This window comes from Elephantulus edwardii, unplaced genomic scaffold (assembly GCF_000299155.1).
Source record: "Elephantulus edwardii isolate Elephantulus edwardi_28Jun2011 unplaced genomic scaffold, EleEdw1.0 scaffold00122, whole genome shotgun sequence".
In the NCBI taxonomy this organism is placed as follows: Eukaryota; Metazoa; Chordata; class Mammalia; order Macroscelidea; family Macroscelididae; genus Elephantulus; species Elephantulus edwardii.
The window spans coordinates 8,640,235-8,666,281 of record NW_006399872.1 but is presented as its reverse complement, the minus strand read 5'-3'; the positions used below and the strand labels follow the sequence as shown (position 1 = coordinate 8,666,281).

Here is a 26,047-nt window from a genome sequence, read left to right as displayed (position 1 = left end):
AGTTCATAGAGTTTCTGGAGGCATGTTATTTAGGAAGTGGATGCCACTCCTGCCGCCCTGATACATACTTTTCCTAATCTTAAGCCAATGGCCACTCACTTCAGAAATCTAACAGGCCTTTGAAAACCCTGTAATTCTTTGGTAGCTATAATCAGTATCAATGTCAATGCGGACAACATATATTTCTAACTACTTGTGTTACAAGTATATAAGACACACAGACACATGGTTAAAAAAACAAGTATTGATCAGCCTATGAAATACAATACCATTTTACTTAAATAAACAAAACTCAAATACTTGGGGAGGGGGACAGAACCTTTAGATAGGTGAATACAAGACAAGACCAAACATACCACAAGCATGTCAGGAATGTTCTGACAGTGACCAACATAAGCCATCTACTAAAGAGTGGGTGGGGGCCACAGGCACATCTACACTATCTATGCAGCAATGCAATAGTTACTTTTCAGTTAACTTTTCTAGGTTACAGTTAAGAGAACCGATCTATTTAGTCAAACATGAAGTGTTACTATGTAGGTATTTTGTAGATGAGATTAACAGCTATAATCAGTAGATTTTAAGGAGATTATAACTTATAGTGTAACTGATAATATGAGTGGGCTGCATCTAAACAGTTAAAAGGCGTCATACTGAAAATGGAGGATTCTTTTAAGAAGAAGAAATGCCTAGCCTACAGAGTGTCATTTCAGCTTTCTCTTGTAGTTTTCAGCTCACTGACTTGCACTACAGATTTTGCACTACCCTAAGAGACCGAGAAGAAGCCTTACCGGCAACAGTTAATCACAAAGCTGCAGAGGCTCTGAAGGAGAAAACACCTGACGATCTGCTTCTGTCAATATAAGACTCTTTGAATACATCAATTCATCTAAAAACACTTCTCTCTCTTTTACAGATCCTAATAAGTCCATGAAACCTCCACTGATACACAAGCACTTACACACATTTTCTCATTTACTCTTGAAGAGATCCTTTGAAGTATACACTATTTCTTCTCTAAAAGGCCCCATGAAGTATTTAAATGCTAGTATTGCCACTCGTTATACATTAGGATACTGAGGCTTAGAAGTGTTTACCAACTACTTGAAACCACATAGAGAGTAAGTCTGTATGTGATTGTAAGTGATACATAATCCAGTCAGTCATTTGTTCGTTTTCTGCTGTGTCTCCGAAGAGCTAAAATCAAGCCATTTCTTTAAAAGATGTAAAGCTTCAGGAGGTGTACAATTAAAAAGAAAACATTTTTTTTATGATTGAGAAATAGTAAAACTTCGTCAGTTTTTTACTAAAGGAATAGGAGCTTTTAAAGCCTGTCATCACTGAGATAAATTTCTATTAAAGACTATAATGATCTTGTCAGTTTAAGAGAAAAAGCAAATTGTATTCAAGTAAATCAGTCTCATGATTTAACTCCTAGGAAATCTAATCTTCCAGAATGACTCCATGGACTTACTTTGACTTGAGGGTACGATTTCTTGTTCTTTTCACTGGAAGCACCAGGAAGTCCACCGTGAGATGGGCCTTCACATACATAACGGAAGCGAAATCCTCTCTGTAAAAGTAAACATAGAACCAAGGAGCTTAAGATTACAATTATAGTGACAAAGTTACAAATTTTTAATTTCTCTGTGTATTCTAAACTCTTCTTAAAATCAAAGTCTATAGAGAGCTCTAGTGGCCTAGTGGCAAGAAGCTGCGGTGCAGTCCTTAAGGCACGTGCTTCAAATCCACCACCTGCTCTGAGGGAAAAGGATAGGCAGTCTCCTCCAGTGCACTGCCTCTGAAAACCTGCTGGAGGGTCAGCTCCAACTCGATGATACACAACAACAACAACAACAACAACAACAACAACAACAACAACATTTGCATTAGAAAGCAGCTCTGGTGACCTAGGGGTAATAAATTACACTGCCAACCAAAAAGTAGACGGTTCAACTCTTCCAGCTGCTCTGCAGGAGAAAGACAGGAAATCTCCTCTTATGAAATTAAAACCCTGCTGGGGTAACACACTGACAAAGAAGATTAATCAGAACTGGCTTTGACAAGCACTGTGGCATTTGGACAAGAACAAACTGGGAGGAGGGTAGAGAGAATAGTGCAACAATGAATGAATGGAAACCCAAAATCTCTGTACATGTTTATGAAAATTAATAAAATATAGAAAAAAAAAACCAACAAACCCTGCTGGGGGGTCAGCTATAAGCTGGTTCTTACTTGATAGTACATAACACCACCATCAACAACAACAACAGGTGTATTAGTTTAGAAGAGAAAAATAGAAAGACGCTTCCAATAAATGAGAATTATTTTCTCCATGATCTTATTATGAACACTGATAATTTTTAAAGATTATTAATCTATCTTTATTTTTTGGGGGGCTGGATAAATATTTGGTTTCTAAGGAAACCAAATGATATCAATTATTATACATTGACTTTAAAATTTTTAAAAATTTTATACTGGTTTACAAAGTTCGTATACATTGTTTTTCACACCAGTTTCCCCCATTTGTTCAGTGAGATGTGGCTGAAAGACAGGTATCTAACCAGGAGGTAACTCATGTGTGGAGATAAAGCAATCAAGGAGTTTGATATGCTAAGGCTCACTTGAATTGCTCTTGTTGTTGTTATGTGCTTCTTTATCTTAAATTGTTACTGCAAAGCTGTTCAAAGTTACACTTCTTTGAATCTTAGTTTAAAGGAACATCTCTGATTACAGTTGGCTCAGGGGAAAATAAAGATCTTATTCTATATATGGTATCAGTGTTGTAGATACTTCTGTGTCTGGTGAACTCTTAACAGTTCAGAAAATAAGATTATTGATTTTATATATAATCAAGATCAAGTTGGCCATGTTAACTGATCTAAGTGAATCCAAAATAAGATAACACTCTTTATTATTGATTACCCAGGAATTTTATAGGTGTTGCTAAGGAAATATGGCACTTTGAGGACTAAGGTGTGCCTAGCCCAAGCCACAGTACTTAATACTGCCTCATCTGCACGTGACTGCTGAGCAATGAGTAAGGAAGACCAAAGAAGAACAGATGCATTTGAATTATGATGCCGCCAGAGAATAGGGAAGAGATCATGAACTTCAGAAGATTAAACGTGTCTTAGAAGAGTGCAGGTAGAATCCTTCAGTCTCATATTCTCTGCTCTTGAAGGAAGGTTCAGTGACTAGTTATCCTAAGACAGACATCAAGTAGGATGAAAAGCACACCATGCTTTGTAAAACAGAAGATTACCAAAGAAGAGGAAGAATATAAAGAGATGGCATGAAACAGGGGTTGCAACTCTGGGCTCAGAATAATGGAGATGATGGGGATGATACAGGGCCAAGCAGTGTATTGTTCTATTGTGCACAGACCCTCTATGAGTAGAAAATCATCTCACAGGATTTAACAATAAGAGTTAATCAATGAAAGGTTACTAGAAAGTTGTTTCTGTGTGAACGACTGTGGACAGATAAACATCTACCAAAAACTAAACCAATCTCTGCCAACTTGTGCTGAGGTATAGTGTCCCTAGAGAACAGAGTAGAACAGCCCTGTAAAGCTTCTAAGGCTGCAAATCTTTTTGAGACATGATTGCTACCTTTTTCTCCCTTGAAGTAATAGGAGGGTTCAAACCACCAACCTTTCAGTTAGCAGTCAAATGCTTTAACACCAGGGCTCCTTTACAAACATCTAAGTGTCATATTCTTTCATCTATATAAACGAAAAGGCTAGACCAAAGTCTTTAAGGTCTAGTCCAGTTCTAATGTTTTGTACCTTACACAAAAAACTTAGTGATAATTATACATATTTATATCCCAAGTATAAAACAAGGGCAACTGTATGACTATACTTCATCATGATATTAAGGGAATTCTCCCCTTATGTCCTGAGAGACTGAACCAATAAAGATGTTAAAATGATGTCAACCAATTTGCGGTAATATTGGTAGTTTATAATTGTATAATCACTTAACTAGAAGATTGTAATATTTTAAGGAACATCACCTTTCATATCTTTATACTGTGGGACTGTCTACGTTCGCTAAACAATGCTAGATTGTCAGGCCATCAGGAGCACCCTGGGCTTGCTAGTGAGGCTTTCTGATCTGATATACAACTGTGGCGACCCAGCAAGCACGTGGGTTTTGTGAGTTGCTTTGATCTCATGGACCAATATTAAATATTCACCCTGAGCATTACACAAACGAGCCCTGGTGGCACAGTGGTTAAGTGGCTAGCTGCTGACCAAAAGGTCAATGTTTTAAATCTACCAGCTTCTCTGCTGGAAAGATGTGGTGTTCTGCTTCTGTAACGATGTACAACCTTGGAAATCATACAGTGTAGTTCCACGTTGTCATATAGCATCACCATGAGTAGAAACTGACTCAACAGCAGTGAGTCTATTTTGGTTTGGCACCATTATGGCCTGTGGGTCTTAATGAACAGATTCTGATTGGCTCCAAGTGATTTGTAGGCTCTGGGAAACACATAAAATGTCTCTAATATTCTCGGAGGCCCTGATGATTTCTAGAGGATCAATCCTAAAGGATATTTCTGAGATGAACTAAGACCCGAAGTAAGTTTCCTTGTCTGGGAAAGCTTCTCAAGTCACCCATTGGTTTGTAGCGCACAGTCAAATCATAAAAACCTGGTATCTCAAAAAGTTCTGGCATATAGTTCCTCAGGAGATTCTAAGCCTACTTATCAGGGAAGCCTTGTGAGGTGAGACTAATCAGTTAGTGATAATTCCTCAGTTTTGACTCTGACAAGATTAAAATTTTAAAAAGTTATAAATTCAGCTCTCTACCTTTTGTAGCCAGCAGATATTGATTTATTTTTGTTAATTAAGTGACATTTTTAAAAGTCTGGAGAAACATGTGCAATATTTAGCCCCTAGAACAGGCTAGCCATAAAGATACAGATTCACCTGACTGCTAACCAAACTGAATACCGCCTTCAGTATCTAAACCATAGTAGACCATTAACACTAAATAATGTGTACCAGGACTAGATTCTAAAGATTAGTCATCTATGCTATGACTCATCTCTGTTAGAGTTGGGGGAGAGTTTGTGGTAAAGAGAGGCCCACAAGAAAAAAAGAACATTTATTTAACCTTTATTAAAACAAGGAAAAAAAAATGAAACAATTCACTATCATTAATCACGAAATTCCTCCTGGCAGTTGGAAAAACATATTCATATATATTTGTGCATCTTACTGGTTCAGTATTAAATAAATATACTATAAGTGGCACTCCCTAAGTGCTTGCTTATCATTAAGCACTTAATAGATATTACTCATGCTTGTGTAAGAATATCTTAAGTTCTTTTTTAAAGTTCTTTTAAAAGTACATCTTTAAACTGAAGATGAAGATTAAGAAAATTTTTTTTAGGAAGATAAGAGGTCTTTAAATTCATGGTCTAGATGTATTTCTGATTCTACATTTCTGAGATTAAAAGATCTGCCAATCTGCAGACAGTCATCTCAGTAACTCCATCTGTTAAAAATGAATCTTCAACCTCAAAGGTAAGGGTTTATCCATCCGGCCAGAAAGTCTGACTTAAATACAACCTTCTTACTTTCACTAGAGTCAGACATCAAAATAATATCAGTTTGGTAAACAAACACATTGCTTTGTTCTCATGAGCTTTCACACATTTATGTATAGTGAATTATATGTTCACTGTTGGGATTATACTGAGTCTTCACGTAAATCACAAATGCTAAATTATTTTTTAACCCTTGATAAGAAAATGCTTTAAAATTCTTTTTCCTTGCTTTGCTTATGTAATAATGGGCTGTAATATGCCAGAGAGATGATGAGGTAGTACAGCAAAGGGCAAGGTTCACATTCGTTGTTCACAGGGTCACTGAAGAGTCAATGGCATTTGACATCTGCAACAACAACATGCTTATGAACATAGTTATTTGGAAAATATACTTAGTCGGGAATGAAATAAATTCTGTTGACTTCTCAGGTTCATGGATGACATAGATTTTATAGGTTAGGAAATTTTCCAGGATGTCAAACTATTGGGATTTTAGAGAATATACTTCCAATGGGAAGGTCTCTGGAAGAATTAGTTCCTGGAAGAAACCACTGCTATGAGCTGGGATATGGATTAAAACAAAGTTACAATGGCAGCCTGTGGAGTCGTTCACTCCAAAATCAGCTTGAGCAATACCCTAATGTATTATGTGGTTTTCCTGTCCCCACATCAAAACTTTCAAATCATTCTCACCTAATTATGATAGTGTATTTGGTCAAAGATAATATACTGGTATGTTGGCAAAACCTAAAATAGATACATATTTATACCATATTTCTAGTAAACTCAATGTATGCTTTCATTTAATTCTTGAGCTACTAAGCATTTCTTGTGCTTATGCAAAACTTATACTTGGACCAGGAGACAATCATCAGAACAGAACAAGGAAACACTGCATGGTTCAAAATAGGGAAGGGTGTGAGTCAAGGATGTGTCCTATCTCCATATCTTTTCAATCTATATGTGGAACAGAGTATCCATGAGGCTGGGCTCTATGAGAAGTGTGGTATGAGGATTGGAGGTAGTCTCATCAATAATCTGCATTATGCAGATCACACAACCCTGCTTGCTGAAATGAAGGAGGACCTGAAGTGCTTGCTGCAGAAAGTCAAGGACTTCAGCCTTCAATATGGACTGACGCTCAATATCAGGAAAACAAAAATTATCACCACTGGGCTGACTGGCAGCATCATGATAGATGGTGAAGAGACTGAGATTGTTGACAGCTTCAGTTTGGTTGGCTCTATAATCAACACTCTTGGTACTAGCAGCCAGGAAATTAAAAGATCAAATGCATTGAGAAAGCCTGCTGTCAGAGACCTCTCCAAAGTACTGAAGAGCAACGATGTCAGTCTGGAGACTAGAGTGCACCTCATATAGGTCATGGTCTTTGCAGTTACTTGCTATGCATCAAAGAGCTGGACAATGACTAGGGATGATAGAAGGAGAACTAATGTCTTTGAGCTGTGGTGCTGAAGAGTACTGAATATACCATGCACTGCTAGGAGAACAAACAGGTTCATTCTGGAGAGGGTGAAAGGAGGCTTCTCCTTGGAGGCAAGGATTCTGAAGATTCATCTGGCATACTTTGGACATGTTGCAAGGAGGGTCAGTCCTTGGAGAGGGACACCATGCTTGGGAGGATGGAGGGACAGCACAGGAGAGGAAGACTCTCGATGAAACGGATTGATTCAGTGACTGGGGTAATGGAGATAGGTGTGTCGGAGACTATAAGAGTGGCAAAAGATAGAGCAGGGTTTAGGGCTGTTGTACATAGGGTAGCTATGAGTCACAGGTGAGTTCATGGCACATAACAACAACAAAGCATGTGTTAAAATGTGACACAACGTAAAAGTGCTATACTCACTTGAGATTCAAAAAATATTTAGGAAAGGTAATTACTAGAGTTCATTGTCTTGGAATCCTAACATCCATACTTAGCATGTGATTCATCTGGGAATAGGGTGTTCTTTGTTATGTTAAAGAGGCCAGTGGAGTGTAGTATGGGTCTTAAATCTTATCATTTATGAGAGAGATAAAAGCCGATTAGTCACAGCAAACTCAAATGGGGAAGAGAGATGGCATGTGGAGATTGCCATGAAACCAGGGAATGCCAGGGCTAGAGAAGCTGAGTCAAAGATTTCCTCACAGAGTGGATATAGAAGGAGCCTCTCCCTAGACAGTCAATGCCAGGAGCTCGAACTTCTGCCTTTTGATTTGCAAGAAAATAAGTTTCTGTTCTTTAAAACCACTATCTGTGGCATTTCTTTTACTGAAGCAGTAGGAAACCACACCATTGATGCCACTATAACAGGTAGAGCTAGTCATCTCAGCCTCTACTTGGCTTCCTAATTTTGTTCTCATTCTAGGATACTATATGATTACTTCCAGCCCCGAACAATTGAAATCTCCTTTATTTTCCACTCCCCCCCCCCATATTAATGTATTTGGTTTTATACCATGAAATCTCTTTCAGGAAAAAATTAAAGATTTTCACGCCTCTTCTTTCAAAGCACTGGTCCCATTCATCTTCCAATAAATATTTATCTACAACACTGGGACATGGTGAGGGGGCTACTTCAAATTCTAGTTAGCCTCAAAAGAATCTAGTGGTAAGACTTAGAACTTGATAAATATTCTCCTCTCCGACTCTAAAGCAGCTGAGTATAAAACGAACACTACATAGAATGCTGTATAATTGCTATTTTAGTACCCAAGCCACTTCTTACTGGTACTATTAGTAATTTAAGTTACACATTCTGAAGACAGAGTTTTGTTTAAAAGGCTAGAGTTCCTAACAGAGATTAAAGGCTAAATACTACATGTGGGAGCATACGGAGATGACTAATGGGTGGAATTTAACATATGTGTACTTCATGTATGTGTATTCTTTACAAATGACAATGTATACAGACAGACAGTATCTTTCCTGGGAATGTCTGATAAACTAAATTGGTAATGAAAGCTCCAGATAGCAAAGGTCTATAAGTAACCAGAGATTTACAGGACTATGCTGTGAGGCAGGAGAAAGACTAAAGGACCGCACAAAGAAATGTAAGAAGGATGAACAAAACTTGTGCTTCCAGATAAGCCACTTTTTCCATAAAATTCAGTCACTACTATCCAGTGCTTGAGATTTTAATATTAGACTTACTGGTGTAACATTTAAATAAAACGTCCCACCCCTTTAATTTTCTTACCTGTTTAGGTTGCTCTAATATTTGAAGATATGGGCCATCTGCTAAAAAACACAACAAACAAACCAAAAGAAACTGTGAGGCTTCTCAAATTTGGTAAGAAATATAAAGCAAGTAAAAACCTGAAATTATGTTTCTAAATAGAGGTTTTAACTTTTCAGCTAAAACTCTACAAAGACAGAATTCTGTTGCCTCTTTAAAAATATTAAATTTATCCTTATTTTAATTATCAAGTTATACCTTCAGAGTGCCACCATAAATAAGTGTTTATTAGTGATGGCACCTTGTCCAAACCCAACACAAAAAAATGATGCAGGCAAGCATTTGTATATTCTAACTGAGCATCTTAAAAACAACACAAAACCAAACCTACTGCCATCCACCTATGTGACTCTAACACAAAATAACCCTATAAAACTGTCGAGTTGTTCCATTTAGTTTCCCAGAATCAAAATAATACATCTTTTTTTCCCCCCTATGGAGTTCTTTAATCACTGCACCATCTTAAAAGTACCGACCTCTTGTGCACTATGCCATTTTCTTTTGTTTTGACATTATTAATTATTTTGGTGGCCTACTGGTAAGAAGTACACTGTTCAAATCCACCAGTTGCTCCAAGAGAGAAGGATGGGCATTTTCCTCCCAAGTGATTTACTGCCTCTGAAAACCCATTCAAGGATCAGCTATGGGTCAGTTCCAACTTGATGGCAAACATCAACCCATTTTTAAAGAGAATATGACTGATGTGACCTAAATCCTCCATATGTGCAATACAGACTTTGATTTCAGGCTACCTGCTGCTTTACACTATGTTTTTTTGTGTTTTCTTTTCTTGTTTAGCTTTCCCCCTTACCTGAATCCATAGCTATTACTTTCATGCCTTCACTTCCTCACCTATCTTCTTTCTTCTCTTAAATGTGGTTTAATTAACATCGTGGATTTGTAGGCTGTAAGGAGTTGTGCTGCTAACTCAAACGCAGTGCCTCTGGCAACCTGAATCCACTAGTAGCTCTTTTTTCTGTGTGGTTTAGAGTTTTGTAAACCCACTAGAGAGTCAGCTATGAGTCATATTCTGACTCCACAGCAATGGCTGATTCAGATAGGTGGTTTTATGAAAAAGTTTTAATACTGTGTCAATAACCGTATAGGTATTTTTATAAAACCCTAAAAAAGAACAGTTTAATTGAGTTTTGTGCCAATTAATTCCTATATAAACATCAAAAAATTAGATGCTCAATCCATACTTCATATTAGACCTTGGAAATTCAAAGGCAAATCAGAATCTCAGGGAGCAGTGGTACAAATATGCAGAATATGATGAAACATCTGAACTTTCCCACTAGTTTCTGTGTTAACAGTAAATAACTCACAGTTAAAAAAGAAATAAAAATGTTTGGTGTTTCTTACTTCTTTGAGTGTACATTATAGGTGTTTAGTGCTAGACAAAAGGAATAAACTTTATATTTAAGAAATTTCTAGTCTCTTATGATGTAAAGATTTATTGAAATAAAATGGTTTACAATATTCTTACTTTTAACATCTTCAGAGAGTGGTGCATTTCTATCTTTCACTTCTATAATGGTATTTTGTGCTTTCTCTTTTTCCTTCCTGGCCAATATTGCTAGAAGTTGTCAGTTATACTCTATCCTTACCCTTAAGCAATAGTAAATCTATTCTTTTAAAAGACTTACTATTTTAAATAAATAAATTTATGAAGATGAGATAAGCCTTCAGGTTGGAACTATGAGTCGTCTATGACTTGATGGCACTTAATAACACAGAGAGACCAGTTGGCCTAGTGGACCAAAAGTGATGCTACCAAGCCAAAGGTGGGTGACTCTAATCTGTGCCTCTCAGGCCTGTTTTTCATTGTTTTTGGTCAAACATTCTTCTAGGTCGTAGAGCCCTGGTGTGTCCACTTGCTGTACAGAGGTAACCTGTGGTTGCTGTGAAGCTGAACACTGTGACACTGATGTATCAAATGCAATAATGGTTACCCATGGTGGACGGTGCTGGGTGGAGCTCCCTGATTAAAACAAGCTTGGAAGCAGCAGTGGCATCCACTTCTGTAATAGCTTGCCTCCAGAAACCTATGAACCTGGACAAAGGATGAAAGTCACACAAGTGTTGAGGACTTTCGTTCACAGGGTCGCTATGAGTCGCCTACGACTTAAAGGCACTTAAAAACAACAACAACAAAGTCAGTATTACGATTCAGGACAGGTTAGAGAACTGTGGGAAACAAATCCATAATTATCTCTTGTTATCCTTCAAGAAAATTCACAGGGAAGTCTTGAAAAATGGGGAGTATCTGGCCAAGATAGCATAATTTAGGTAGACTAGGTTCTATTTTTGACATAAAATTACTTTTTTAGAAATTTCAAACCACTTTTAGAAAAGAAGGCAGAATTTTAAAATAAACAAACAATAAGATTAAAATTTAAAAAAAATGCATAAAGCCTAATGCCAAATCACCCACTTCCTAAACAACATGTCTCCGGAAACTCGATGAACTTTGATAAATGTCGATACTTGCAGAGGGGCTTCAGCCCTTTTGTTCATAGGGTCACTGTGAGTTGTGCCTGACTTGAAGGCAATTAACAACAACAACAATGACAAATTAGAAAGAAGAATATTTATACACTACTAATCAACAACCTTGCTTGTTAAAGTAAATGGTCAGTGAGAAAAGAATTTCAACAAGATGAACTGAAACAGTGACTGCACAATGGGTGCAAATACAGCAAGGATTCTGAGGCTGGCACGGGACCAAGCGGCACTTCATATCATTATATACAGGGATGAGATAGGATGTGGTCTGAATGCACCAGATGCTCCGTGGGAGAAATATGGGCAATATCCTCCCATGTGATTTAATGTACCTGAAAACCCTCTGGAGGGTCAGCTATGAGTCAGTTCTGCTCAATGACACATAACAACATACATGGACTGATGTACATAATAACAATGAAAGGGCTCGACATACATAATTACAATGTAAGGGAGCTATCGTGACCCGAGGAGTCTAAATCTCGCTCCATGGGAGAAGGGTGAGCAATCTTCTGCCTTCTTATTTACAGACTCTGACAATCTGCTCGAAGGTCAGCTATCTGTTGTTTCAGAGTTGACAACAACGAGTTTGAGGTTTTTAATAACAAAATATACAACCTAAGGGGCTCTGTTAATACAATGGGTAATAGCTTAGACACTAATCGAAAGATGAGAGGCTCGAATCTACCTGATTCACTGCAGGAGAAAAGATTTTGGTGATCTGCTCCTGTAATGATTACTGCACAGGAAACTCTATGGAGAAGTTCTTCTCTGTCATACTGGGGTGCCACGAGTTTAAAAATCAACTCAGCACCATACAACATACAGATGAGAAAACCCATACACTCATGAGCATATCTTCTCTATAATGCTAAACATATGTCAAGAGAACAGAGTTCTGAGAAAGAAACATTTGGAAAAGAAGCCACAGGAAATATAAAGGGCCTAGAACATTTTTAAGGGAGCTCTGGTGGCCGGCCTAGTGGTAAGGAGTTGCCTTGTCCATTTGAAGGCATGAGATCTGAACCCACCAGCTGCTCAGCAGAGGCAATCTCCTGTGAGATTTATAGCCTCCAAAAACCTAATGGAAGGTCAACTATGAGTTAGTTGCAACTGAAGGGCACATAACAATAAACAAGAAAACATTTTTACATTAAAACTACAAGCTCTCACTTTTTATTAACTCTCTTTCAAATATTTGCTAGTTAGCTATTCTTTTTCCCCCCATAAGATTTAATTTCCTTGAAATAGGTAAAATTTCAAGGTTTGGAAACTTTTTTATTAAAGAAAGACTGTATTTTTCTCTTTCAGGGAATATACTCAAGAGCAAAATCAACTAGAAAATTAGATTTGATATACACATGCTTGTTTTAAGGCCAATTTTCCTTAGGCCTCATTTCAGTGCAGTTGAAAATAACACTCCACTGTGCAGAAAAATGTAAATTACAGCTTAATATTAGAAACTTCACAATAATACCCTAATCCATATGGTTTTCAAGAAGCAGTAAAACTACTAATGGTTTTGTATTTTAAGTTAACGTCAAAGGTAACAGAGAAAATCCACATAAAATTACAAGTTTAGGTAATCCCTCTACTCCTTTAAAATGTAAATAATATTTTCTTACACAGTAGATTATGAAGCTTTGGCTACAAGAGGAAACTCACAGCAAAGGAAAATAGATTAAAAACTGGGTAATAACCACCAGAAAATGAGACTGTAATATATAATGAAGAAGTTTTTTCAAATGTTAAAGTTTAATAATATGTATATAACATTAAGTTTTGTTAACAGTGCTTACTGAGTTAGTTCTTTTCATAATCTATTTATTTTGTCCATAAAATTGAAGAAATGAAAACATCTGGCTATGATCCTATTTGGCATTCACAAACATTCAATGAAAATATCTAATTTCTGAGAGCAGAACCCAGCTCTTAAAACATGAATCAGGCATTAACACTAAGAAAAAGAATTTAGAGTTAGAAAAGTTCACAGGAAGCATAAAATTTACCAAGACTCATTACTTGTACACAGGAAGCAGATTGAAAAGTGAGGATGGTGAGAATTCATCTCACGTACTTTGGGGCATGTTATCAAGAGGGACCAGTTCCTCCCGGGGACTGGTGAAGTCCAGCAAAAAAGAGGAAGATCCTCAGAATTACAGACTGACACTGTGACTGCAACAGCGGGCTGAAGCACAGCAGAGACTTGTGTGCATGGAGCAGGATGGGATGGTGTTTTGTTCTGCGGTAGACAGGATCTCTAAGCGTTGGAACCAATTTGATGGTACTTAGCGACAACAGGAAGGAAACCTAGAGCTCACATTGGGCATCACCTTCGAAGATCTCAGATATGGTAGCCTGAAAAAAAACCCCCACATTTTGTGGAGTAAATAAGAAAGGCCTCAACAACTGTATCAGTATAGATGAAGAATACAGAAAATATGTTTTTCCTTTCCATGAATTCTTAGAGATATAATAGATTTTTTAAAAAATCAAGAAAAGCATTTTTATCTTTAAATGGGGAAAAAGGTGTCAGGGAGATAATAGCAACTTTCAATGAGAATGGTACAAACTGGATAAAACCTTCCAAAGAGAATAAGGAAGTCCAACATAAATAAAACAGCATGTTATTTTCACTTCAATGCTTATAAAACTTCCTGTTTTCTACACTACCTCCATAATTCACTTATATTCCTTTTGAACATTGGTTAAATTCTACTGGTGATATAAGGAGCTAAAGCAGAACATGAAAAATATCATCATACTTTATGTATAAACTAGTATATCTCTACGTGTGTGTGTGTGTGTGTGTACGCGCACATGGCTTGAGGATTATTGTTAAGCTTATCAGAGCTATGACTCATACTGACCCTATGAACAGCAGATGGAAACCATGCCCTATCCTGTGCTATTCTCATGAAATTTATCATGCTCAAGCTCATTTGTTGCAGTCACTGTACCAATAAATCTTGTCGAAGGTCTTATATATTCAAAATACATAGATAATATATATTGTTGTGTGCTCTAGAGCAGGTATTCAGAAATAGTAAATCACATGAGAGGAGATATCTCTTCTCCCACAGAGCACCTGGAAGATTTGAACCTCATGCCTTTGGGATTGTAGCAAAGCTTCTTACCAATAGGCCGCCAGAGCTCCTTTATAATATATATGTTTGTTATTGTTGTTATATGCCATCTAGTCAACAATGATGCATGGTGACCCTCGAACAATAGCTCTAAATCCTTCTATATCCTGGGCCAATCTCACTGTCTATCAAACGTACTGCTTTATATATATACACACACACTAATAAATAAAAGAAACCAAATGAGTTTATTTGTCTGATCATTAATGTAAGGCTAAAAACAAGTGAATGGGAAGAATATAAAGAAGTATTACTGGTGAAAAAAGATTATGATTATTTTCATGAGTTTTATCCAACTGTTCAGAATGTAAAGTTAATGGGTTTTTTTAAAGGCAATTTTTCTGCTAGGAAGATTTTTTTAGCTTTTGTAACACTGTTTTCCTATTGCCTGGGACACAGCAAAGTCCTCATGTCAATGCTTTTGGAACATAAGGGAAGACTGTGGACTGCCTCATGTGAATCTACAGGTTAAAGTGAACCCAGTAATAAGATGGAAGGAAAGAAAATCCTTTACACTGATGAAGAAGGTTGAAGAGTTCAGCATCAGAATAAAGAAAGTGCTGAACCACTCTAGCACGTATCTGTTTCAGTACATGTTAACAATGAGTCAGTCAATGGATAAGTGAGAAGAAGGAGTTTTGTGCAAAAATTTTTTTTCAGTAAAATAAACTAAAAAATAGGGTTTTAAGCCATAATAACCATTTCATTTCTAAGTGCATTTCTGAATTTCTAAATCAGGGTAAATTCAGAATTTCACAAAGTGGGGGGGAAACGCCAAAACAGAGCAACAGGGATTAGTTTTCTTACCTGTTGGTAGTGGCATCTCTGGTTGAAACATTTCTGGATTAAATATTCCAGAATTCATTGGATCTAAGTGAAACATCTGTAAAGAAGAGAAAGAATATCTTTCAATCATTATTTCCTAAACTTTGCATTAAAATTTTTAATTTAGCTTACTTAAAACATAATTACAGGAACCCAAACTAAAGCCAAAATAAAAATATGAAATATTTCAAATCAAAATCTTAAAAATACTTTGAGGCTGAGCTAGGTTTATGTGAAAAGGGATTTGTGAGGGATAACCCAGCTATAAAGTCTATAGAGGCAAAGACCTAGTTTGTCTTACCTACTATTTTATCTTATGAACCCAGTGGTATGCTATCACAGAGTGTGTAAAAATACTTGCTGAGTGTAAGATTTGAAAGCTATACTCTTTCAAAAATATTAAAATCAGAATAGAGCTAAAATTTAAAATTGGAGCAAAGTGTCTTTGAGAGCACTGTGGCTGGGAAAGCCAGAGCCCATCCATCAAGAGCCACTTTGCAAGACTGGAAGGTAACCAAAGCTCATGAGTCGGTCAGGAGCTCTGTGAAGTGATCCGTCGGTTGGTACACTGATAATTCACAGGCCATGTCTCTGGCTAAGAGCAGCTAAGAGTAAAGGGACCAGCCATTCTGTAACACAGCAAGATGTGTGGACCCCTGAGCTTGCAACTGGTGTCCAAGGCAATGGATGAGCTGACCAGAAGCTGATCAGATGCTACACTGTGAGCTGGTATGAAGTGCTGCAGTCTGATTTACTCTGGATTGAATTTTGTTTATGGATGCAGATTCTCAAAGTACCAATGCTAATAGAAGATTCTTCAGAGAAAGGAACATGCTGTGTCCTCATAGTACTTGTTTGATAAGGAGGGACAAATTAGAAAATGGCTATCTAAGGCAGCATGGGAAAATAAAGGCATGAAGTAGCTGGTTTATGCACTATCCTGAGCAGTTAATAGTAAGATGATTGTGACGGAGAAGTTAATCCTTCAAGTCTGAATGCCAACAACTAGGAGAGCCAGGGAGTGATGAAAAATACCTTTTAAATGGGAACATGATAACTACCCTGCCCAAAATTAAATGCTATCCTTCTCCTTCAAATAAATTCCTGGTTGGAATCTATTAGAGTAGCAAGGGTTAACTCATACAGTGGGCATGAAACCCATTTTTTTTTCTCTATAATTAATTATATTTTATTAATTTTCATAAACATTTACAGAGATTTTGGGCTTCCACTCATTCATTGTTGCACTATTCTCTCTACCCTCCTCCCAGTTTGTTCTTGTCCAAATGCCACAGTGCTTGTCAAAGCCAGTTCTGATTAATCTTCTTTGTCAGTGTATCCTTTGCCATTCCCTATCACTCCTCCCTGAGAGAGACTTCACCCTGAGTCATAAGGAAAAGGGGACGGCGTATTCTCTTAGCTACTTCCTGCTGAAAAGGGACGCTGTGGGAAACCCATTTTTTTAAAAAAAATCATTTGATCTTGAGAATTATCTTGATCCAGATAATTACTAATTATTACTTATCACAAGAATGAATTTTTCTTTGCATTTGGTTTAGGACTTCAAATTTATATTTTAAACTTGTCCTTTGTTTCAGCCTAAAGAAGTCACCAATATGAAATGTCTGTGGAAAACACAGACCCAACAATGCATCACTCTTTTATAAGTGTGCCAGAAACAGTACTTAGAAAGCAAGCAAACAAAAACAGCAGTAAAATTTGCCTCCATGTTTTTATTTATAAATTACAAGTGGACTTGGGTACCTAAGGACCTACTGTACACAAATAAATCAGAATAGAAAACTCAAAGGCTTAAATTAAGAATACTTCAGATCTAACTGTTAGGTGAACAACATTTCAAATGAGCAAACGACATGTTTATTCCACTTCGGTGCTTGGCTCCTTGATGCTACTCACTGTACTCTGAAAAGGAAATAAAAGGAATTGAAAGAAAACGTTAATGTAAAAAAGACTCCACCTTAAAGAGACTATCAGTCTCAGAGCAGAAAAAGGACCAGGCAGGGGGGAAAAAATTCTCCTTCCCCATCTTTCCACTGGTTACAAGGCAAAAACCCTCATGTGAGGAGGGAAAGACAGAGATAGATATTCTGCTTCAAAGATGAGAGAAGTTGCGTTGTGCTGCAGCTTGTAATGATTATGATATTGGGAGTGGTGAGCAAATTACAGACTACACTCTTGCACAGAGGAAAACATGAAATATGACGCAAAAAGCTCAAAGCAAAGGGAAAATAACAACATTTAAAGTTCCCTCCTCTAAGAAGAAGCCTTGGCCCTGTTGCTGATGATCACATAAATGTTCACCACCTTTTTTCGAAAGAAAAACTTTCCAAATGAGTGTTTTCGGCATGTTTTACTCTTGTGTGGCATAAAGAGCCATCTCTTGGTGATACGATTTCCTGTGCACAGACAGGAAAGCATGGTTTACAACCAAGCAGAAACAACCTGCATGCTGGTTAGAGCTTGCCTTTAATTGTTAGAGATGGCACATTAAAAGTGAAAGGTAAAAGAAGGGCTTTTATAATTTGAATAATCAAACATCTTTCATACTGTTAGCAAAGAAAATGCTCCTAGATTTACCCTGTATTACCATTCTTACAATAAAATTAGAAAGAAGTATCTTAATGTCTATGCCTATTAGAGCATAACCAAGAGTAAGGAATGCTATATGGACTTATTTTGCTTATAGAACACATAACAGATCCCTTCAAAAGAATTTCACCTTTGATTTTATTTTCTGATTATCTGCATGCATAAACTTGGAAAATACTTCTTTTCCAGGCAGTTTGCTGCTAATTTTTAAAACGTGAAACAACGATGGACAGCTACACTGTTCTGGAACTAACATTCCCTCTCCTAGAATGCTTCCTTTCATCCTAGTGTAGCCTACCAAATGACACGTTCAAAAATCCAGTTTAAACAGACCTGTATAAAGTCCTACGTAAGCCTGCTTTTTTTTCCATCTTGGCAGGACTGCATGATCTTTCTTAACATTTTCTGTTCCACACTATGCTGATCATTGCATTCATCATCATATGGAAACTGTGTCTCTAGGGAGCTGTGGTAGTAAGGCACTATCATTCAAAATAGATTTCTTAGAAATTGAGTTTGACATTGCCATGTGGCTGGGTGGCAATATGTGAATAAGGTGTGTCAGCCTCTCTCGAAGAGGACTGGCTAGTCTTGCCCCTAAACTGAAGAGATTCTGTGGCAGATTTTTAAAGTTTCACCAGCAGCAAAGAAGCAGCAAGAGAATGCAGTATGTCCGCTAGGATCAGAGATTCTTGCACTAGTCAGACCAGGGTTTACAGGAGCAGCAACCACCGCAGCCAAAGGCAGAGAACTAGAGACCTAACATGAGAAGAAGCGCAGACTTTGGGACTGCTACCTCCTGGAGAAGCACAGCTAAGAGCCTTTGTTCAAGTTTGTTGGAGTATTTGGGGGCGGGGGGAGAGCTATAAACAATAAGAATACTTCAAATCTATCTGTGAGGGCCTAACAATAAGAACCAAAAGCAATGAGGCTGAAGGCTACAGTGTCTGAGAGCACAAGCCAGTAGCTGTCCTCCTACTAACCTGAATTATAGCCTTTGACTTCCCTAATATGGTTCTATGTGGTCTGTGAACGATCTCAATGGATTTCAAACCCAGGAGAACAGTAAGACCAGTGTAGGGATGAGAAGAAAGAGATGTGGGAGCCTTAGGGACATGTCTGACCTCATGGGAATTGATTTTGGATTACTGTATTATTGACAGAGACAGTTCCTCTTTGTAGATTCTGTAAAGGCCAGATATGGCGTCCTCACACAGCCCTTGCTCTTTTTACATCTATGTGTCTGTCCCTCTTAAGAGAATGGTGAGTTCCTCAAAGTAGATTCTATGTATCACTTGTTTTTGTACTCTCATTTAGTCAATGTGCGGTACAGCAATGTTTGACTAAATAGTAAATGGATACAGGTCAGAGTTTTAAACACTTCTTAAAATCACTACATGAACTTTTCAATTTTGCCACTGTAACTCCATGTAATTTTTGTTACTTGTCATCGAACTGATTCTGACTCACCGCAATCCCTGTGCGCAGAGCTGAAGCACTCCACGAGGTTTTCCAGGCTATCACCGTTTAGAAAGACTGCTGCCCTCTTTTCTTCTGAGATACTTCAGCGTGAGTTTGAACTGCAAACTTTTCATTTATCAGCCAAATGTTTAACCGTATGTGTTACCCAGGAATTCTGGCAATTACCCTGTTGTTTTACAGGCTATCAAGATGGAACTGACTCATAATTGACCCACCAGCTTGTTTAAGAAACTATAAATCGCTGGAGAGGAGACCCCATCTTTCTCTGGCAGAACAGCTTATAAACTTGAACTATATGTATTTAGGTTGGCAGATATTTTACCCTCTATGCCACCAAATGTTAACTAATTTGGGAATGAACATTCTTTTAAATGGTATGGCAGTGGTCTATTTACTTTTCTGAAGTAAACTGGAGTTGTTGTGATGCTGAACATTGTACCGTATATCTGTCAAATACCATAATAGTTACCCATGGTGGGCGGTTTTGGTGAAGCTCCCAGATTGATTCAGGTTTGGAAGCAGGAGTTCATCCACTTCCTAAACCACATGCCTCTGGAAACTATGAACATAGAGAAACAATGATAGTTATAGAACAGGGTTCAGGTCTTTTGTTCATAGAGTCATTATGAGTCATACTTGACTCCACACCATGGCACTTAACAACAACGACAGATGAAAGGGAGACTTGGGGAAGCAGTCCTACTCTAAAAACCTGGGCTCTCTTGTTTTGGTTGATGGTCACATGGAATATTTGGTTGTTTTTTACTTAAGCCTCTTATTTAGAGTCAACACCACCTCCTGGAGGGCTCTCAGGCCTAGGGTAATTATAATTTTGAGGAACGTTCTTCTCAGTGGTGTCCCACTGGTCTGTCAATTTTCTGTACTGAGGTAACCTGGAGTGGCTGTGATGCTGAACTCTGTGCCACTGGGGTGCCAAATGCCATAATGGTTACCCATGGTGGACAGTGTTTGTTGGAGCTCCCAGATTAAGACACATGTGGAAGCAGGAGTGAAATCCACTTCCTAAACAACATGTCTCTGGAAACTCTATGAACTTTGAGAAATGACGATAGCTATAAGAAAGGCTTCAGGTCTTTTGTTCGTAGGGTTGCTATGAGTTGTGCTCAACTCATCAACAATCAACAACAGGTCACCAGAGCTCCCTGAGTCTGAAAATTGCTTTCAAATGGATCATTAAAAAAAGTATATGCGTATGCACATATATATTTAATACATAAATATACATTTATAAATCAGTTGACATTTAGTCAATTCTGATGCATAGCAACTCCATGTGTCAGAATAGAGCTGCATTCCATACAGTTTTCAAGGTTGTGATCTTTTGCAGGCAAATTGTCAGTCTTTCTTCCAAGGTGCCTCTGCTTAATCATTTGTGCCATCCTTTTACATTTATATAAAGTACAATTTCTCCATAAATAGGGAAAGAGAAGCAAAATGTTATTAACTAGTAAATTTATGGGAAGATTTGTCCACTTTTCAATATTTCGGTAGACTTGGAAGTTTTCCAAATTAATAAAAGATAGCAATAAATTCTTTCCAATTATAAAATCTTTCCTACTATGAAGCAAGGACAAAAGAAGACGAGTGTTCCTTCACACTTTGGTATAATAATGATAATAATAACAACAACAATAATAATAAACAATTTTTTGCTCCCAAATCATTCCTGGGTCATGCCACAGTTAATTTCTCAGGGGCTAAAGAAAGGGGAGTCTATCCAGAGGGCCCTCAGAAGAAAGGGCTTTCAAAAAAATCAGACATTGAAAACACACATTATTTTCAATGGCATAAGTGGGGTCACCATGAGCAGAAATGGTAACTTTTTAAAAAATGCTACAATAGTACATTCACTCCCATAGAGACTTTCCCACATCTCTGTTAAAAGACTTCCTGGGTAGAGTAATGAATTAATACTCTGTTACTATTCTAAAAGCCAGGGGTTCAAATCCACCCAGAAATGCCTCAGAAGAAAGGCTGGAAATCTACTCTGAAATGTACAATGTTGCCACGCAGCAGAACTGATTGGATGACAATTGGTTTTGTGAGTGGAGGGGTTTGTATTCCTATTTTGCAAATAAGAAAACCTGAGACTAAGAACAAAGAGTTGGCTGACTCTTCAAGGCTGAGGGCTGATAAGATGTAGTCAACACTTACACAGAGATTTTTCAGAATCTAATTCCAAGTCCAGAGGTTTATTTACTATATAATTTGTCTCCCTCATCAGATGAACTTTAACTATTTAAAAGGTCATTGTTTGATTGGAAGCATATGCCAAGTTTATGCAACAATCTGTGTGGGTGGCACGATTTAAGTTACTAATTTTATATGGCAAGTCCTCTCTGATCTTACATGGAATGTTAGGCATCAGCAAACTGAAAAAAATTTTAAAGAAATTTGTATGAATTTTAGCATTTTCCTGACACTGAATGTTGTCTTTGTGTATATTTAAATATGAACACAGTTACATAAAATGATAAATGAGTTTATACTATATGATAACTTACTTGTTCATGCCCTACCAAATATGGATCGTCTTCTGCCATTCTGGAGCTGTATATTAAAACAAAACAAAACTGTAAGACTGGAATTAACCTTAAAAATTCCATCACTATTCTCATTTTCATTCAGTCAGCTGTATTATTCTAGCTCATTAAAGACAAATCTTTTTTACATGCTTTAAAGAGCTAGATGTGTTCTAGTTCCTCTTTGCTACAGACTAATAGTAGGAGTTCTGGTGGCGTAGTCTGCAGGGTTTTGCAATGCTAATGCAAAGGGCACCTCTCTAGTGGTTCAAATTCAGCAGTGGATCTGAGGGGAAAAGATGGGCAATTTCCTCCCACGGAATTTACAGCCTCTGAAAAACTGTTGGAGGATCAACTCTGAGTCAGTTCTGATTTGATGGCAATGAGTGAGTTGAGTTACTTTAAAATTACTGCTTATTAATAATTAATAATAGAAAAAATAAATTACTACTGGCACATAATCCAGAACCCTCATGCCAAACTCCCAAGAGTGTCTTGGTGTTTGGTACATCTCAATCTTTTGGATAAAAATGATGCATGTTTGCACTCTTGGAAGCTGTCTCTTTTTATCATCTAGAGATGTCAAGGATATACAATCCGAGCTCCTTGCGTTCTTTCCAATTCCTGATAAACTTTATGACTGTCTTAGAACTGTGTCCAAGTTTTCTGTAAATCTTTCAAGTTTAGAAACTCAGACAAGATCAGTTATAGTAAGGGAACTGCTTGGGACTTTGCATAGTGCAAGGTGAAGCCTGCTGCAGTCTCCACCAAGGCAGGCATTTCCTGTCACCTTTAAAGCTGTATAAAAACTCAGCAGTGTTAAAATGCAGTTAAAAAGGCACAAGCAAAAGCTCTTATTATGAAGTGTATAGCCCCAGATTTAATCAATCTGAGCAATACACTTACTCACTTCAGGCTCTCGCAATAGCTACTACCCAGAGACCCTGATAAAAGGAAAGAGCCTCAAGGTTAGATGATGTTAACATCTAAATCACACGGAGATGTGGGTTTACTTGTTCAAGAAATACTTTTATCATTATTCTAAATGTAGACTAACTTTATCTTACATTAAAAGTTAAATAAAGACATAAAATATTGGAATACTAAACAAATGCTAACTCCACTATTACTTTTTTATTATCTCCCGAGACAAATCCTCCAGTTTCCACTCCTCAACTTATTTTTATTTTCTTGGAATCTGTAAATCACTCATAGGTGCTTGAAACTGACTGAGAATGATAGCTGTCCACTGAAATATCTTCTCCCCTTGCTGTAGCAGGAGAGCTACAGCGGAAACAGGGCTGCTCAGTCGAACCATTCCTTGGATTGCAGATGGTGATTAAAATGGAATTTTTGCCAGTGGGATGTTTGAACTGTTCTGTGTCACATCTTCTCTGAGCTTAAAACCCTTGACAGGTCCTCCATGCTTTGTTTTTTTCTCTCATATTAGTTAAAACTGAGGCTTGGAGAAGACCCTGTTTCTACTATGTGATGATGAATGGCCTCGGGGATGGCAGATGAAGACATAAAAGGATTTTGGATTCCTATGAAGACTATGAGACAGACTATGAGACTTTGACACTATGAGACAGAATCACTTTGACCACCTACAAAGCTCAGACGAGTGGTGATGTGAGAAAGGAAAATGCCTTTGCTCTTTAACTCAATATATTGCTTGGTCTCTTTTCAAAGCAGTTTACCCTTTAACACAATGAGAATATCAGCCACTATTTTAATCAAGACAAAAGTCTCCAGAGATTCTTGCGAGAATCTGCACAACTTGTAAAGAAGGAGAAATCCCATGAAGATTCCAAGTAGACTACACAGTAGTGTCCAATTCTGATTCCCACAGAGCAGTAAGTTCATGCAGATGTAGAGGAAATATTTGCTAAAAAAACTGAGGGCATTTGTGACTCAGTGGTAGAGCTCTCGCCTTTCATTGAGCATATCTGGGTTCAAATCCAAGGCACTACTGACCTGTCAGTGGAAGCTTGTGTGTCATTAGGATGGCAAACAGACGTTAGAGGAATGCCAGACCAAAACGCACCCAGGAGAAAGACCTGGAGACTTGTTTCCAACAACCAACTAATTAAAACACTGTGGACAACAACAATCCAACCTGCAATCAATGCTGGGGATGGCTTGAGATGGGGTGATGTTTTATTCTGTTGTGGACAGGATTCTCATGAATCAAGACCAACGTGACAGGAGTTAACAATAACAACAGTTTCTTTAAAACAAGAAAGAGCCGAGGAAAGTTCAAGAAACAATGGCGCTTCCTTGACAAATCTCAATCAAGACCTAGAGCTAACTGAATGAAAATCACCTGATAAAGAAAAATTAAACCATTAAAACTTCTAAAAAAGCATGTTGCCTCACTTCTATAATGAAAAATTTCAACCTTTGCAAAATGTAGAAATTTGTTGCTCACTGAATTTCTCACTATGCTACTAAATGCTTGCTCAGATAATCCCTTAAATAATATTTTTTTAAATGTGAGAATTTAAATATTTAAATCTATATCTGGATTAAAGAATCACTAGAACAATTCTCAGAAACATGAAGAATGCTATTATAATTATTTATTATTATTATTATTATTATTATTATGTGCTGCCACATCAGCTCTGACTCACAGGAAATTTTGCACAAGTCAAACACTGCCCCATCCTGCACCACCCACTCAGTGGTTACTGTTTAGTCCACTGCTGCTACCACTCTGTCAATCCACCTGGTTGAAGATTTTACCATTTTTCTATGACCCTCAACTTTAACAAGCCTGATGTCCTTTTCCACAGACTAGCCCAAACCACAGGGAGCTCTGGTGGCCTAGTGGGTAGAGGTGGGTAGTTCAAATTCATCAGCAGCTCTGTGGGAGAAAGATGGGAAATCTACCATGTACTTTGTTCCTGTTGTTATGTGCCATCGAGCTGCCTGCGACTCTCAGTGACTCTATATACAATAGTTCTGAACCCTGGCCTATCCTGAGCCACTCTCACTCACTCCAATACCCCTACTACCCTCACTACCCTAGTTACTGTGTCAATCCATCTCATCCTCTCCTGAGCTGTCCTTCCCCTCTTCCAAGCATGATATTCTTCTCCAAGGACTGGTCCCTCTTGGCCTCACACCCAAAGTATGTCAGACGGAGCTTCAATATCCTTGTCTTCAAAGAGAAATTTGGTTTATCCTCTCCAAGACAGACCTGTTTGTCCTCTTGGCAGTCCACAGTATGTTCAATACTCTTCTCCAGCAACACAACCCAAAGGCATTGATTCCTTTTTTGTCATCCTTAGTCACTTCCCAGCTCTCTGATGCACAGAACTGTGAAGACTATAGCCTGTATCAGGTGCAGCTTAGTCTCTAGACAGACATCATTGCTTCTCAGTACTCTGGTGCGGTCCCTGATGGCAGACATCCACAGTGCAATTCGTCTTTTGATTTCCTGACTGCTGGTGCCAAGACGGTTGATTGTGGAGCTGAGCAAGCTGAAACTGTTAACAACCTCAATCTCTTTACCATTTATTGTGGTGCTGCCAACTGGCCCAGTGATGAGAATCTTTGTCTTCTCATGCCATTTATAGCCCCTGAAAACTCTATAGAGGGTCAGATTTCAGTTAGAGCCAATACAATGGCAATGATTTGTCAATCAGTTTGTAGGTGTTTTGTTTTTTGAGATCATTCTAAGACACATTTTGATTAGTCTTGGACTTCTTCCAAGATGGATTTGTTAATTATTCTGTCAATTCAAAATATATTAAAAGTTCTTTACTAACACCAGAATTGTTAAAAGCCATCAATTTTATCTTTGGCCTTCTTTATTTATTACCTAGTTTTCACATGCATATGTTGTTATTGTTATGTACCAACAAATCAAAATCACTTCTTAGCTGATCCCTCAATCATGCTGTCAGGGGTAGTAAATTGCATGGGAAGAGACTGATCACAAACCCTGTGCCTTTGGGCTGGCAGTACAACTTCTTACCTCTAAGCTCCCTACATGCAAATGAGGTGACTGAAAATACCACGGCTTTTGTTAGGTGCACCTTACTCCCCAAAGTCACATCTTTGTTTTTTAATACTTTAAATACTTTTTAAATAAGATTTTTGCACCAGATCTGTGTCA

General features: G+C 37.7%; 1 protein-coding gene across 1 annotated transcript in view; it reads right to left on the bottom strand.

Moving 5' to 3' along the window:
* The window catches only part of NFKB1 (nuclear factor of kappa light polypeptide gene enhancer in B-cells 1), a 150,628-nt gene extending 128,686 nt beyond the window's left edge, over nucleotides 1–21,942 (bottom strand). The window contains 4 exon segments of the mRNA XM_006893113.1: nucleotides 1,475–1,573; nucleotides 8,769–8,809; nucleotides 15,269–15,344; nucleotides 21,904–21,942. Coding sequence (XP_006893175.1) covers nucleotides 1,475–1,573; nucleotides 8,769–8,809; nucleotides 15,269–15,344; nucleotides 21,904–21,942 — 255 coding nt within the window.
* Between the last annotated feature and the right edge of the window lie 4,105 nt (nucleotides 21,943–26,047).